The sequence below is a fragment of the Macrotis lagotis genome, chromosome 4, assembly GCF_037893015.1.
Source record: "Macrotis lagotis isolate mMagLag1 chromosome 4, bilby.v1.9.chrom.fasta, whole genome shotgun sequence".
Taxonomy (NCBI): Eukaryota; Metazoa; Chordata; class Mammalia; order Peramelemorphia; family Peramelidae; genus Macrotis; species Macrotis lagotis.
Genome location: NC_133661.1, coordinates 250,725,923 through 250,738,026, shown reverse-complemented (window position 1 = coordinate 250,738,026; position 12,104 = coordinate 250,725,923). Strand labels below are relative to the sequence as shown.

Sequence of the window (12,104 nt, the reverse complement as noted above, 5' to 3'; positions counted from 1 at the left end):
CCAGACCTGGTGGGATTCCCGCCCTGGGATTTAAATGTCCAAGGTTGAGAAGTCCAGAGCGAGAAAGTGGACACTGGGACCAGGTCAAAGGAGCCCCCGAAGGGCTTCAGGCTACAAGGTCAGTAAGGTGAGGTCCCCCAATGTCCCAGTCTGGGGGAGAAGGGTTTGTCTGTGTTGGCTGCATGCTGCTGTGAAGTCCACTTCTGCAACTTGGGGTGTCTGAAGCCTATGCTGTAGGAGAAAGAGAAGTCCAAATGAAGTTTGAGGGGAGTTGAGTTCTTGAGTCAGGGAGTCACTGCCCCTGAAGGAGAAACTCCCCACTCTACTTTTCCTGATGCTTTTGGGATGGAGAGAAAGAGTGAAAAAAGAAAGAGAGAGAAGAAATTATTATTAAGATTTTTCTTTCCTCCCCAAGCAAATCCCTTCACCACCCAACACTATGAACCTAAGCTTGGCCCCTCCCCAGTTTCTGGAATTTCTCTTGCCTGGACATACAGTGTTAGTACTGTAGAACCTTAGAGGTCACCTAGTCAACTCTTCACATTTTGTGAATGAAGAAACTCACCAAGTGACTTGTTCTCTTCTTATTTCTCAAGCTTTTTGAGGACCTGGACAATTCCTCACACCCTGGGCAGCTTGTACCAAGGGGCAACTAATAATGGCATTCTACTTTTCCCTTTACTTTCAACTTGCTTTCCTCCTTTCTTCCCCTTTTCTTTATTCATTCCCCTGTCCCATCTATGCCGCCTGTGGGTGGCCTTGCCTTAACCTAGTTGAAGCTTCAGGGTTAAAGAAAAGTGCAATGGATCTCTGGCATAGATTGCAGTTGTAAAGCATGGAAGTTGTCCTTTGGAGAGCCGATGGCTGCTGTGTCTTTTCCTCATCTCAACACTCCATTAGTCACCCCAGTCTCTGCGCCCACTTTTTCATGGACTCGTTGTAGGACCTGCTAGCTACCATTAGAGGGAGGAAGAGAAACTTCAATATAAAGGTCACTCTCTCCTTCCCTCCCAGGGGATGGGGAAACTAGAATGGGGACCAGAACTGGAGTAACTAATAATTGAGGAGGAGTTGATTGAGTTCCATTATGTGGTTTTGATTTGTTAAGTTACTGACCAGTCTGGAAAATGAATTGAGAATACATCACTATCAAGGACTCAGAACTGTGGGAGATAAAGACACAGCCCCTTGCCCTTTCCCCCAGTGAGCTGAGAAGATAAGGTATAACAGAAAAGTAGATTCAGCAGACTGTAAGTTCTTTGAGGTTAGGGGCTATTTAATAAATGATTTTTGAATCCCAACTATACAGGGAGTTTATTATTCAGCTTATAGTAGCTAAAAATTACTAAGACTTTTGTGGTACCCTGGATTAGAGACCAAGAGAATACATTAAGTGCTGAGTTTACCATACTAACTATGGAAAGTACAAGAGCTTTGTACAGGAAGACTACATATAAAGTATGAGGGAGGCAGAGTTACAGAACGGGGACACCAATGTGGGCCTAGTATGTTTACTGGGACCTTTCTGGTCAACTCAAACTTGGCAAATTCTTTGGGAAGGGGTGATGACAACATAAGATTCTTTCCAACATTGAGATTCCTTGAATTCTAAATCCTCCTTTTTCACCTTTTGGTTCTTTTGTCAACACCATCACCCAGTTGGGGGATGGGGAAGAATAATAAAAGGGATGCTACTTTGGTCATTAGGAATGATTTCTCATTTCTGAAGAACTTGGCAGGTAGTAGCAGTCTCCAGCAGGGACTAAAAGGGGAGGGGGAAAGATGATATAATTTTTTTGGTGACCAAGAGCATTTGATAAAAGACTCCGAGTGGTTGCCCAGTCAATTAACTAGCATTTATAAAGTGCCTACTAGGTGTCAGATCCTAAAATACTGAAGATACAAAGGAGGGCAAAAGACTGTCCCTTCCTTTGGTGAGTTTACAATCTAAGTGAAGTGGGGGTGGGGGGAGGAAGGAGATAACAAGCAAACAACTATATATAGGATAATTTGGAAATAACCTACAAAGGGAATGCTAGAATGAAGAAGGATCAGAAAAGTCTTCTGGTTGAAGGGGGAGTTTTAGCTGGGACTTGAAGGAAACCAGGCCTGCTGGGAGGTGGAGATGAGGAGGGAGAATATTGCAGATGTGGGATCAGAATGATAACTGAGATACAGTGTATCTGAGATAGTGTGTCTGAGATACAGTGTCATTCATGTGCAAGAACTGCTAGGAAAGACTTGTGAGATGCCTAAATTCCTGAGGGAGAGCTTATTTCTCAGCATTTATCTCCCATCCTCCTCAGCTGTAGTTACCTTAGGAAAATGAGGTGGTGAAAGTCAAGTTAGTTCAGTGAACATTAATTGATCATTTATTGGAGACAAAGTGTTATATTTAAGGTTAAATTGAATTCATTCCAACTCCTTGGACTCAGCTCAAATCCTACATTCTAAAAGAAACTTCCCTGGGTTATTCCCCACCCCCCTTCCAACACTGGTGATTTCTATCCTCTAAACTTCCATTTACTGTCTACTTTGTGTGTGTGTGTGTGTGTGTGTGTGTATATTACTTCTGCCTTTGGAATGTAAACTTGAGAGGCTGCTACTTTTCTTTGTGAATGGCAGTGTTTGATGGGAAGCATCTAGTAAGTGATTACCTACTAGAGGCATGTTGACTCTCAGTAGTGTTTTAGAAGGACTGGGAGGAGCTTCTCATGTGGCTTCTGGGAACATTGGAAGATGGGGGAAATCAGTTTGAAATCTGAGGACCTGGGTTGGAACTGACCTTGGAAAAACCTTCAGACTTCAGTTTTTTCCTCTCTTAAGTGGGAAAGTTGTACTGGAGGATCTCAAGATCTCTTCCAGCTCCCAATTCTTATTATATTCATCCCAAGTATCTATACACTTTTCAAACTTTTGCCAACTGACTTCTGACCTTAATCATTCTATTGAACCAGTCACCCTCATGCCTTCTCTGGGTCCTCATTCTCCTTGACCTTCTCTGTAGCTTTTGACCCTGGGACTCATTTTTTCCTAGATGCTCTCTCTTCTTGGCTTCTGCAATGCTTCCCACTCCTTGTTCTCCCACCTTTTTGTTTCTTGCCAATCTCTTGTGGTATCCTTATCCTCTGACCCCCTTTGCATGAGTACCCCAAGGCCAAGGCTGTCCTTTCCATAGAGTATACATTCTCTGAGGTGATTTCATCTGCTTCAGTGTTTATGTAGATGACTCTTAGATCTTCATCTTTCCCCGAGTTTCAGTCTTGGAGGTATCTCAAACTTAACACTTTTGAAACAGAATTATTTTAACTTTGTCCACACAAACTCTTACATCATCATCATCATCACCATCACCACTAGCATTTATTTATATAGTGTTTATTAGTTGCCAAGCATTGTGTTGAACCCCTTCATAATTATTTTCTCATTTAGTCTCCACAACAACCTTGTGAGGTAGGAGCTATTATTTCCCTCTTTTTTTTTTTTAAACAGTTGAGGAAACTTGAATCAAAAAGGTTAAGGGATTTGACCAAGGTCATTTAGCCAGCAAATATCTGAGTAGAATTGAATTCAGGTCTTCCTGACCCTAGGCTGAACTGTCCATCCTTTGTGCATCTCATTATCTTCATCCAAGCTTCCCTGTAACTGTTAGGGTACCATCTTTCTCTCAGTCACCTAAAACATAAATTCTCAAGTTATAGGACCATAGATCTCTAGCTGGAAGGCATCTTAGAATCTCTGTCTCTTCAGAATTTCTAGTTTCCCTCAAAGTTCAGCAAAAACACCAGCTCCTAGATGAGGCTTTTCCTCATTTCCTAGCTGCTAACACCTCTTCCTTCCGTTGATATTACTAGGTGTTAATTTCATACATATTTTGCATGTCTTTATATGCTTATAGTTTGTTTTTCATCATAGAATATAAATTTCTTGAATGTAGGGGCCTTTATTTTTGGCTTTGTGTCCCAGTACATACAGTGCCTGATATATGGTAGATTAATTATTGATGATGAATCTATCCTTAATTCAGCAGAATGAGCAGCCACCCTTGTTCCTACTCCTCAACTGAAATGCTATGGTGTACATGATAGCACATGAAAAAGCTCTATGGATATGGCATATATGATCATTTTGGAAGCATGTTTAAATGGATAAACACCTGGATTTAAGAACTGAAAAGCTTGGGTTCAAACCCCAACTCATAGAATGTATATGATCCTGAGCAAGTTAGATCAGGGCTGTCCAAAATGCTACCACAGAGCTATCACTAAAATGGCAAATCAAAATACATTGTCTATTGTTTCAATAAAAACTTTTTTTTATTAAAGATTTTATTTGCGTTTACAATTTTTCCCCTAATCTTACTTCCCTCCCCTCCAATAAAAACTTTTAAATGTAAGGTTGGACAGCCCTGAGTCAGATAACCTTTCTGAGCCTCAGCTTCTTCATCTATAAAATGGGAATAATAATAGTACTTTATCCCACATAGTTTGTAGGATCATAAATCTAGAATTTAAAAGGACTTAAAATTCTTCAGCTAGTTCAGCTCCCTCATTTCTTTCTTTTTTTTTAGGGTTGTTTTTTTTTTTTTGCAAGGCAATGGGGTTAAGTGGCTTGCCCAAGGCCACCCAGCTAGGTAATTATTAAGTGTCTGAGGCCATATTTGAACTCAGGTACTCCTGACTCCAGGGCTGGTGTTCTATCCACTGCACCACCTAGCCACTGGCTCCCTCCCATTTCTTATATGCCCATCCCACATTTGGAAAGTCCTGAGTGAAAGATTTATTTGTAAGGGGAGGGCAATATCAGATCCTCCACATCTGAACCTGCTATAAAATAAGGAGAGAAGGTACTGCTATCTTTTTGAATGGACATTTTTAGGAGGGGGAGAGGGTTGAACAGAGGATGCTAGTGGAAAAATTGAGTGGCTCTCATCTAGCTATCTCCCTCTATCTCTATCCCTCTTTCCCTTTCTGTGAGTTACATATCACTTCCACCCTCTTAATTCCTTAACAACCTGACTAGCCCCTGCTTTTGTCTGTTTGAGAAGGCACATCAAGTCTCTATATGTTCCACCTGAATTGTATTAGCAATTAGCTCTGCTTAAGAATGTTGAAATGGACCCCCCCCCTTCTTGTCTCCACCTCTTCTACCCATGCATCATTCTGTTTCCCAACTTCAGTTTCTCTTGGAGGAAGTGGGATGAACTATCCCTTTTTTGGAGCCAGATTTTGGCAGCAACAGGAAGGCTTCACTACCCTCTGCATAGGTCTGTCTTTGGAAGGAAAAATCTTTTTTGGGAAGGAATGGGATGGGGAGAAGGGGTACAATGTAGGCATTACTGGAAATAGCCCTGTCCCAGGAGCCAGGAGATTTGGGTTAGAATCCTGACTACCATACCACTTCCTAACTATGTGACCTTAGGGATAAATCATATCTTCTTATTGGGCTTTAGCTTGCTTTTCTGTAGAATGAGAGGTTTTATGGCAGTAGGGTAGCTTAGAATCAGAATGAATTCGGGTTCTGCTACTTAAAACTTATGTGACCTTGAGCAAATCACTTAATAATCTTTAGGCTTTACTTTCCCATTCTAGAAAATGAAGGAATTGGTCTAAATGAACTATTAAGAAGTAAGGTCCCATTTGACTTTGGGATTCTTTGGCAAGAGTTTTAAAAGGTGAAGTCTGTGAGCTTGTTTTTTTAAAAAACTTTGATAATGTAGGCTTACATCCTATATTTCATTATAATTGGTTTCCTTTGGAATCCTATGCCTTTTCACAAATGCATTTAAAAACATTACTTTAAGAAGTTGAAAGACTTAAAAAAACAAAAAAGGTAGGGTCCTGGATCTATTTTGATAATGAAGCTTTTTCAAGAGCAAGCCTCTTGAATCCCAGGTGTCAGGCATTTGGACTTTGCCTGTGAGAAGAAGAAAGGGGACTGGTACTATTGGCAGGAGATAGAAATTACCTCTGGCATCCATTTACTGCATCCTCTCTGATCTTTGCCTTTTCCTTCTCTGCAGAATGATCTCACGGACCCAACTGGTACAGAGCGTGCTCCAGGAGCTCCAGGAAGCAGCCGAATGCTTTGGCCTAGAGGGCCTGACCAATGCAGCCCTGGAAGCCAAGAAGACACTGTCTTCCTTCTCTTTGCCCAGCTGCCGCAGTGGGGACCAGTTCCAAGGTGAGATGGATGTAGACTCGGTGGCTCTCAGCCTGTATCCAGAAGATGCCCCTAAGAACATGCTGCCCCTAGCATGCAAAGGGAAGGGAAGTCGTCTCTTTGAAGCAGCCAGTGTGTTGCTATGGGGTGGGCCTGGCCTGAGCCCAGAGCTCAGGGCCCGTACAGTGGTGGAGATGTTGCTGAACAAACATTACTACCTCAAAGGCATGATTGACTCCAAGGTTATGCTGCAGGCTGTCCGTTATTCCCTCTGCTCAGAGGAGACGCCAGAGATGACCAGCCTTCCCCCTGCCACCCTGGAGGCCATCTTTGATGTGGATGTTAAAGCTACCTGCTTCCCTGACAGCTTTGCCAATGTGTGGCACCTCTATGCTCTGGCATCGGTTCTCCAACACAACATCTATTCCATCTATCCCATGTGGAACCTGAAGATACGACCATATTTCCACCGGCTGATCAGACCCCGCTGCTGTAACCAGCCCCCCTCAACTCTGCACATCATGTGGTCGGGTCAGCTGCTGGCTGGTCAGCTGCTGGCCAGCCAGGTCTTCAAACCAGAGTATTTCTCTGCGGTGGTGGGATTGGAGGAAGTGGAGGCTGAGGTGGCCAGTCCTCCTCCTCCTCCGGTCCCCCCAGCAGAGACGCTGGAGCTGCTGAACCGAGACCCTCAGCTCACCTACTCTCATCTCCGAGAGAAGTACAGCATCACCAAGAGTACCTTTTACCGATGGAAACGCCAGTCACGTGAACACCGTCAGAAGGCAGCAACGCGCTTTGTTGCTAAGCACTTCCTCCAGTCATGTTTCCAGCATGGTAATGTGATACCTTTGCAGCGCTTCCGTCAGATGTTCCCTGAAATCTCTAGGTCTACTTACTATGCCTGGAAGCATGAGCTTCAGGGTACCTCGGATGGTGGCCTGAGCAAGGATCTTGGGACACCCCTGGAGATGGAGGAGCTGGAACAGCTGTCAGCAGAGGGGAAAAAGAGCTGTCCTTCAGTCCCTGGCCCAACGGGGGCCTTCATGCAGGGAGCAAAGCACTACCTGGAACGCTGCATCTCCATGAACACATTGGTACCCTACCAATGCTTCAAACGCAGCTTCCCTGGAATCTCTCGATCTACCTACTATAAGTGGCGCAGGAAGGCTATCAAGGGAAGCCCCAACTTCAAGAATCTACCATCCCTTCCAGGGGGAAGCCTTCAACCTCCCACTGGGGATATCTTGCAGCCCAAGAAGGGCATTCCCATCAGGAAGGGGCTGGCTGGAGTACAACCAAGCTCCCGGGGCCTCTTGGCTCTGAAGTCCTCCCTAGCTAGGTGGCAGAAGCGATTACGCCGGGCTGCCAGAAAGCAGGTCCAGAGAAAGCGACTTCCTTTCTGCCGATTTCGCCTTCGCTACCCCAGCCTGTCATCCAGTTCTTTCTGGTTCTGGAAGGGTATAGCCAAAGGCAGGTCTAACTCTCAAAACAGCTTCCCCCCCAAAAAACCAAGCAGGGTCATCCTGGGAGGCACAGGGAGGGCAGAGGTGGGAGAAAAGCCTGTGGTGCCAACAGTTCAGAAGGAAGTAGCTCCCAGGGAGGATCACTCTCTGGAGCCCTATCATGGCACCCTGTCTGGTTATGCTGTAGCAGGGGGTGGTGGCAGTAATAGCAATGGCCGGGTGTTTGTCATGGATGTGATTGCCACGACCCAGTTCAAGGCCCAAGCTAAACTCTTCTTACAGCGACGTTTTGAGTCAAAGACCTTCCCCTCGTATAAGGAGTTCAGTGCCCACTTCCCTTTCACAGCACGATCAACTTACTACATGTGGAAGCGAGCCCTTCACGATGGCCTCACTCTGGTTGATGCTTAAGAAGACAGGGAATGGCCCATCCCTGGGAAGCATGCTAGGAGAAAAGAGGAAGCTAGCCTGGAGGCTAACTGACTTATCCTATCACTTTACCAGCACCCCTTCAGGCTGGTAGTGATCATCTTCCCTCCACCCCCCCCCCCCCCCAAGAGAATATTGGCTCTCTACTTCTTTCCCCCTCTGGCCCTGATACAAAGTCCCAGGAGGCTGCTGGCTGCTTTGCCCATCTCTTAATTGTTGTGGGGATATTATATAACTTTTCTGTTTTGTTATTCTTATTTTTTTATTTTCAGCTTCTTTTGACTCTTCTGCAAAGGAGGAGAATGGAACTGGTGGGGAGAGGCCCCCTGGTGAAGGCAGGGTGGGAGTGAGTTAACTTGACCATGATGGTAGGAAAGGCTTATATTATCTCCACTGCTGCAGATTGAGGGATTTTTTTCTATTACTTGTGTCTTCCAGACTTCCTTGCTCCAGTAGACCCTGTTGTGTGTGAGCAGTGGTGTGTGCTTCCCTAAGGACAGTAGCTTCTACAGTATGGGTTTTGGGGCAGTTGGCTAGGAAGTGCTGAAAGCTGACCCTCTAGAGGCAGTACCTTGTCTCTAGATTTTCCCTCACCACCTTTGCTAAGGTGGGGGCGGGGAGGGGTGGATGTTCAAATTAGCCATTGGCCATAGTGCTAAATTCTTTCTGGGGTTGGGGGCAGGAATGATGTCCAGCTCAGCCTATCCCATTGATCATGGGAGCCCCAAACCCTTCCTCAGGGAAGGGTCGCATCCATTCTCCTAGAAGACAGTAAAGTTGGACATCTGCCTTCTTTAACTAGATGTGTTTTCAAGAGATCACAACCAGGTTGCCACCCATTGATGCTACAGGTACAATAATGCCTTGGTGTTTGTTCCCCTGACCCTCCCCTTCTCCCTTTCCTCCTTTATCTCAGCAAGGTCTCCCAGCTCTGCCCTGTGCCCACAGCAGAAGGTCAGAGGTGTGGGCTCTTCCAGGAGGTTTGGGACTTCTCCATTGTATGAATGAAGAGTAGTTTGGGATGGGTTTGAAATTATTTGTCTGACTGGTGAATTGTAAAGCAATAAAAAGTAGGGTTTTTTTTGCCTTCAGTCCATTGCATCTGTGTTCCCTTTTTGTCACATCTGTGCTCTGAGAACAGTTCTATTCTCTGGATGGCTTGTGAAGAATGAAAGGGGTAGGCTTTTCTCAGTGACTGGTCAACCCAGTTGAATGAGAACCATTTACTCTGTTACCTGAATCTTGTTTTAAATAATGGGGTCTTGGTGGAGTCAGTGTCCAAGCCTCCTTCATCTGCAGAGCTCTCAACTGTGTTGCTGGCCACAGGGAGCCCTAGGATAATTTGGGGAATGCATCTTTCCTCTCACCTTGATCAATGTGGGTATGAAGGCTAGCCAGGCTTACAGTCATGCTGTACTGTTGGATTCTGAATGGGACAACTGGGTTATAAATCTGGCTCTGCCACCCAGGCAAGTTGCTTATTCTCAGGGCATCCCTTGCTTCATCTTCAAAATGAAGGGTTTGGATTGGATGGGCTTCCTAAGGTCCTTTATGGTGATGCAAAGGAAGCTTGCTGGTTTTCTTTGGTTCTATACCCTGGTTACCTGCTAAAGGCCAGCAGGTGTCACTCTAATGCCACAAGAGGGTAAGCAAAATAAGGGGGTGATATTAATGGAATCACCCCTACCCTTAGCCCAATTTCCCACATTCTCTTCTGTTTAGAGAGAAACCTCCCCCATTGAGGGTTAGACCTTGAAGCCCTAAGGACTAGCCCTGGTGAAAAATGTGGCAGCAGATTGAGGCTCTTTGGGGAAAATTTGGAATCAAAGATTTAGAGACCATTTAGTCCAATTCCTTGGTTTTTCAGATACAGAAACTGAATACTAGGGAGGTGAAACATTCCTAGGATTCCATAAGAAATCAATCCTGAGGCAATATTTGAACTGGAGTCTAACTGACCCATCTTTGTAGTCTCCTCATGCCTGTGTCCACACCTAGAGGAAGGCTGGAGAAATTCCCCTGCTGCCCATCTTGGCACACCTCACAAGTGCAAGGAGTGTGTAACACCTCCTCTTGTTAGATTTTCTCCCCTTTTGAAGTCTGCCTCCAAGTTTGGAATGATGAAATTTTCAGGAGTCTAGGTGGTGAGATTCATTTGGGAATGGAGGTCTCCAGAGGGTGAGAGAGATCTCTCTCACCCTTTTGTTCTCCACCATCTAAATCTTTTCTTGTTCACTATGATGGATGATGGGAAAATTATACAAATTTTCCCTCAAGGTTGGCTCCTGCTTTGGGAAAAGCTATATGACATTAGGCATGTCCCCTATGATGGTCATTTTCTCATTTGTAAAATGAAGGGTCTAGCCTCAGACCTCTAAATTTCAAGCTGTAAAAATGGATGATCTTTTGACTTGAAATAAAAAATCAAATGGGGGTTTTCATCCTAATACTCTCTTGACTAATTGCCTGGTCTTGGGCCTCACAATTAATGAAGTCTCTAAGTTGGCTTTCCCATTTGCAAAGATAAGTAGGGAAGATATTGATTTCCTTATCTCACAGGGCAGTTCTGAGGGACAAAGGTGTGTGGGGGGGTGATGTGTATGTGAGAGTGTTGCACAAAAGTATGTGGAGGAGGAACAGCCTTTAGGGAAATGAGCAGTTGTAAGTAGGCTTAACATTGGGGGAGATTTTTTTTAACCCCCTCACAGAAAATGGCTTTGAAAATAGAATGAAATTCTATTAATTCCAGTAGCTTTTTTTCTTGCTAGGCTGGGAGGAAAGAGATACACAAATGCTACTCAGCCTAGGGGTTCATCAGCTCTGGTGGCAGCCTCCAACTGGGCATAACTTAGCTACACTTGCCTGAGAAGAATAGTACCAACACTAGCAGATTTTCAGTTGTTCCTCACTACAAACCCTGAGCTGCCATTTATCTCCACTTTACAGATAAGGAAACAGACTAAGGAAGTGGATTGGGGTGCAGTTGTATCCAGTACAATTAGGAAGTATAAAATAGCCTTGGAACTTGAATCTTTTTGGTAATTCTAGTTGATATGAGAGAAGCACTCACTGGAATGCCAAGGGATCATAAATAGGTGGGAGATGAGGGTACATTATGGGGGGGTTGGGTTAAGGGTTTTGCTGGTCCAGATTTTTTTAATCTTGAGTTTTGGGATTTGGGAAGAGGAAAGACCTGGTCCTTTTGCCTCTTTATTCTTTTTCTCCCCCAGCCTGTTGGAGAAGGTTCTTGTTATTCCTTGCTTAAACCAAGAACAATGATCAGTATGCTTTGATATTCAGTAAAACTAGATTCATTAACTCCCTCATCCTGCTTTATGTAGCACCGGGTTGCATTGATGGAAATGTGGCAAGCAAGGGAGTGAATGAAGCCCAGTCTCCTGCTGTGGTTCTAGGAACAGGCAGGGATATGGCAGTGTCACTTTTTGGACCTTGAACTGTTGACTGGAAGGGAGGAAGATGGTTATTGGTTTGGAATTGTCTCAGCTTATTTCATGGGCATAATTTTATTTAGAATTGGGAGGAACTTCAGCAAACCCCTTAATACTAAAGACACAGATCCACTGAGGTTAAGTGACTATCCAAGATTACACAGGTGGAAAATATCAGTTAGGATTTGAACCCAGGTTCTCTGGCTTCTAAATCCAACTGTCTTTACACTACTCCAGGAGTCACTTGGATTTCCAATAGCATTTTCCCCATGTCCACCTAGAATTATGGCCTCTGTCTTCCCCCAAACAGAGTGTGTTGACCCAATTATCCTAAGCAACTTCCCTAGATGAGATAGAGAAGTCCTTTCCAAAATTTTGAAGGAAGAAAAGAGTTCTTTGCCTTAGTTAGAGGGACACAGGATAAAGGGGTACTTGGCCTGGAGTCAGGAAGCCTTATTCAGTTCAAATCTGACTTTAGATAATAGCTGTGGGATCACTTAACTCCTGTACCTTAGTTTCTTAACTACAAAATGAAGATTTGGCCTCTAGTGGCGTGCTAGTTCTTAATCTATAATTCTGTTAGTATTTCTTTCCATTGGGG

General features: G+C 44.4%; 1 protein-coding gene across 1 annotated transcript; it reads left to right on the top strand.

Annotated features, from left to right (window-relative positions):
- The first annotated feature begins 6,023 nt into the window (after positions 1 to 6,023).
- Positions 6,024 to 8,036, top strand: VRTN (vertebrae development associated). Its single transcript, XM_074232065.1, has one exon. It carries the CDS (start codon positions 6,024 to 6,026, stop codon positions 8,034 to 8,036), a length of 2,013 nt encoding a protein of 670 aa, XP_074088166.1.
- The last annotated feature ends 4,068 nt before the right edge of the window (positions 8,037 to 12,104 follow it).

Bases quoted from the DNA above. Each gene is read 5' to 3' on its own strand.
- VRTN (XM_074232065.1), top strand. From the start codon at position 6,024: ATGATCTCACGGACCCAACTGGTACAGAGCGTGCTCCAGGAGCTCCAG.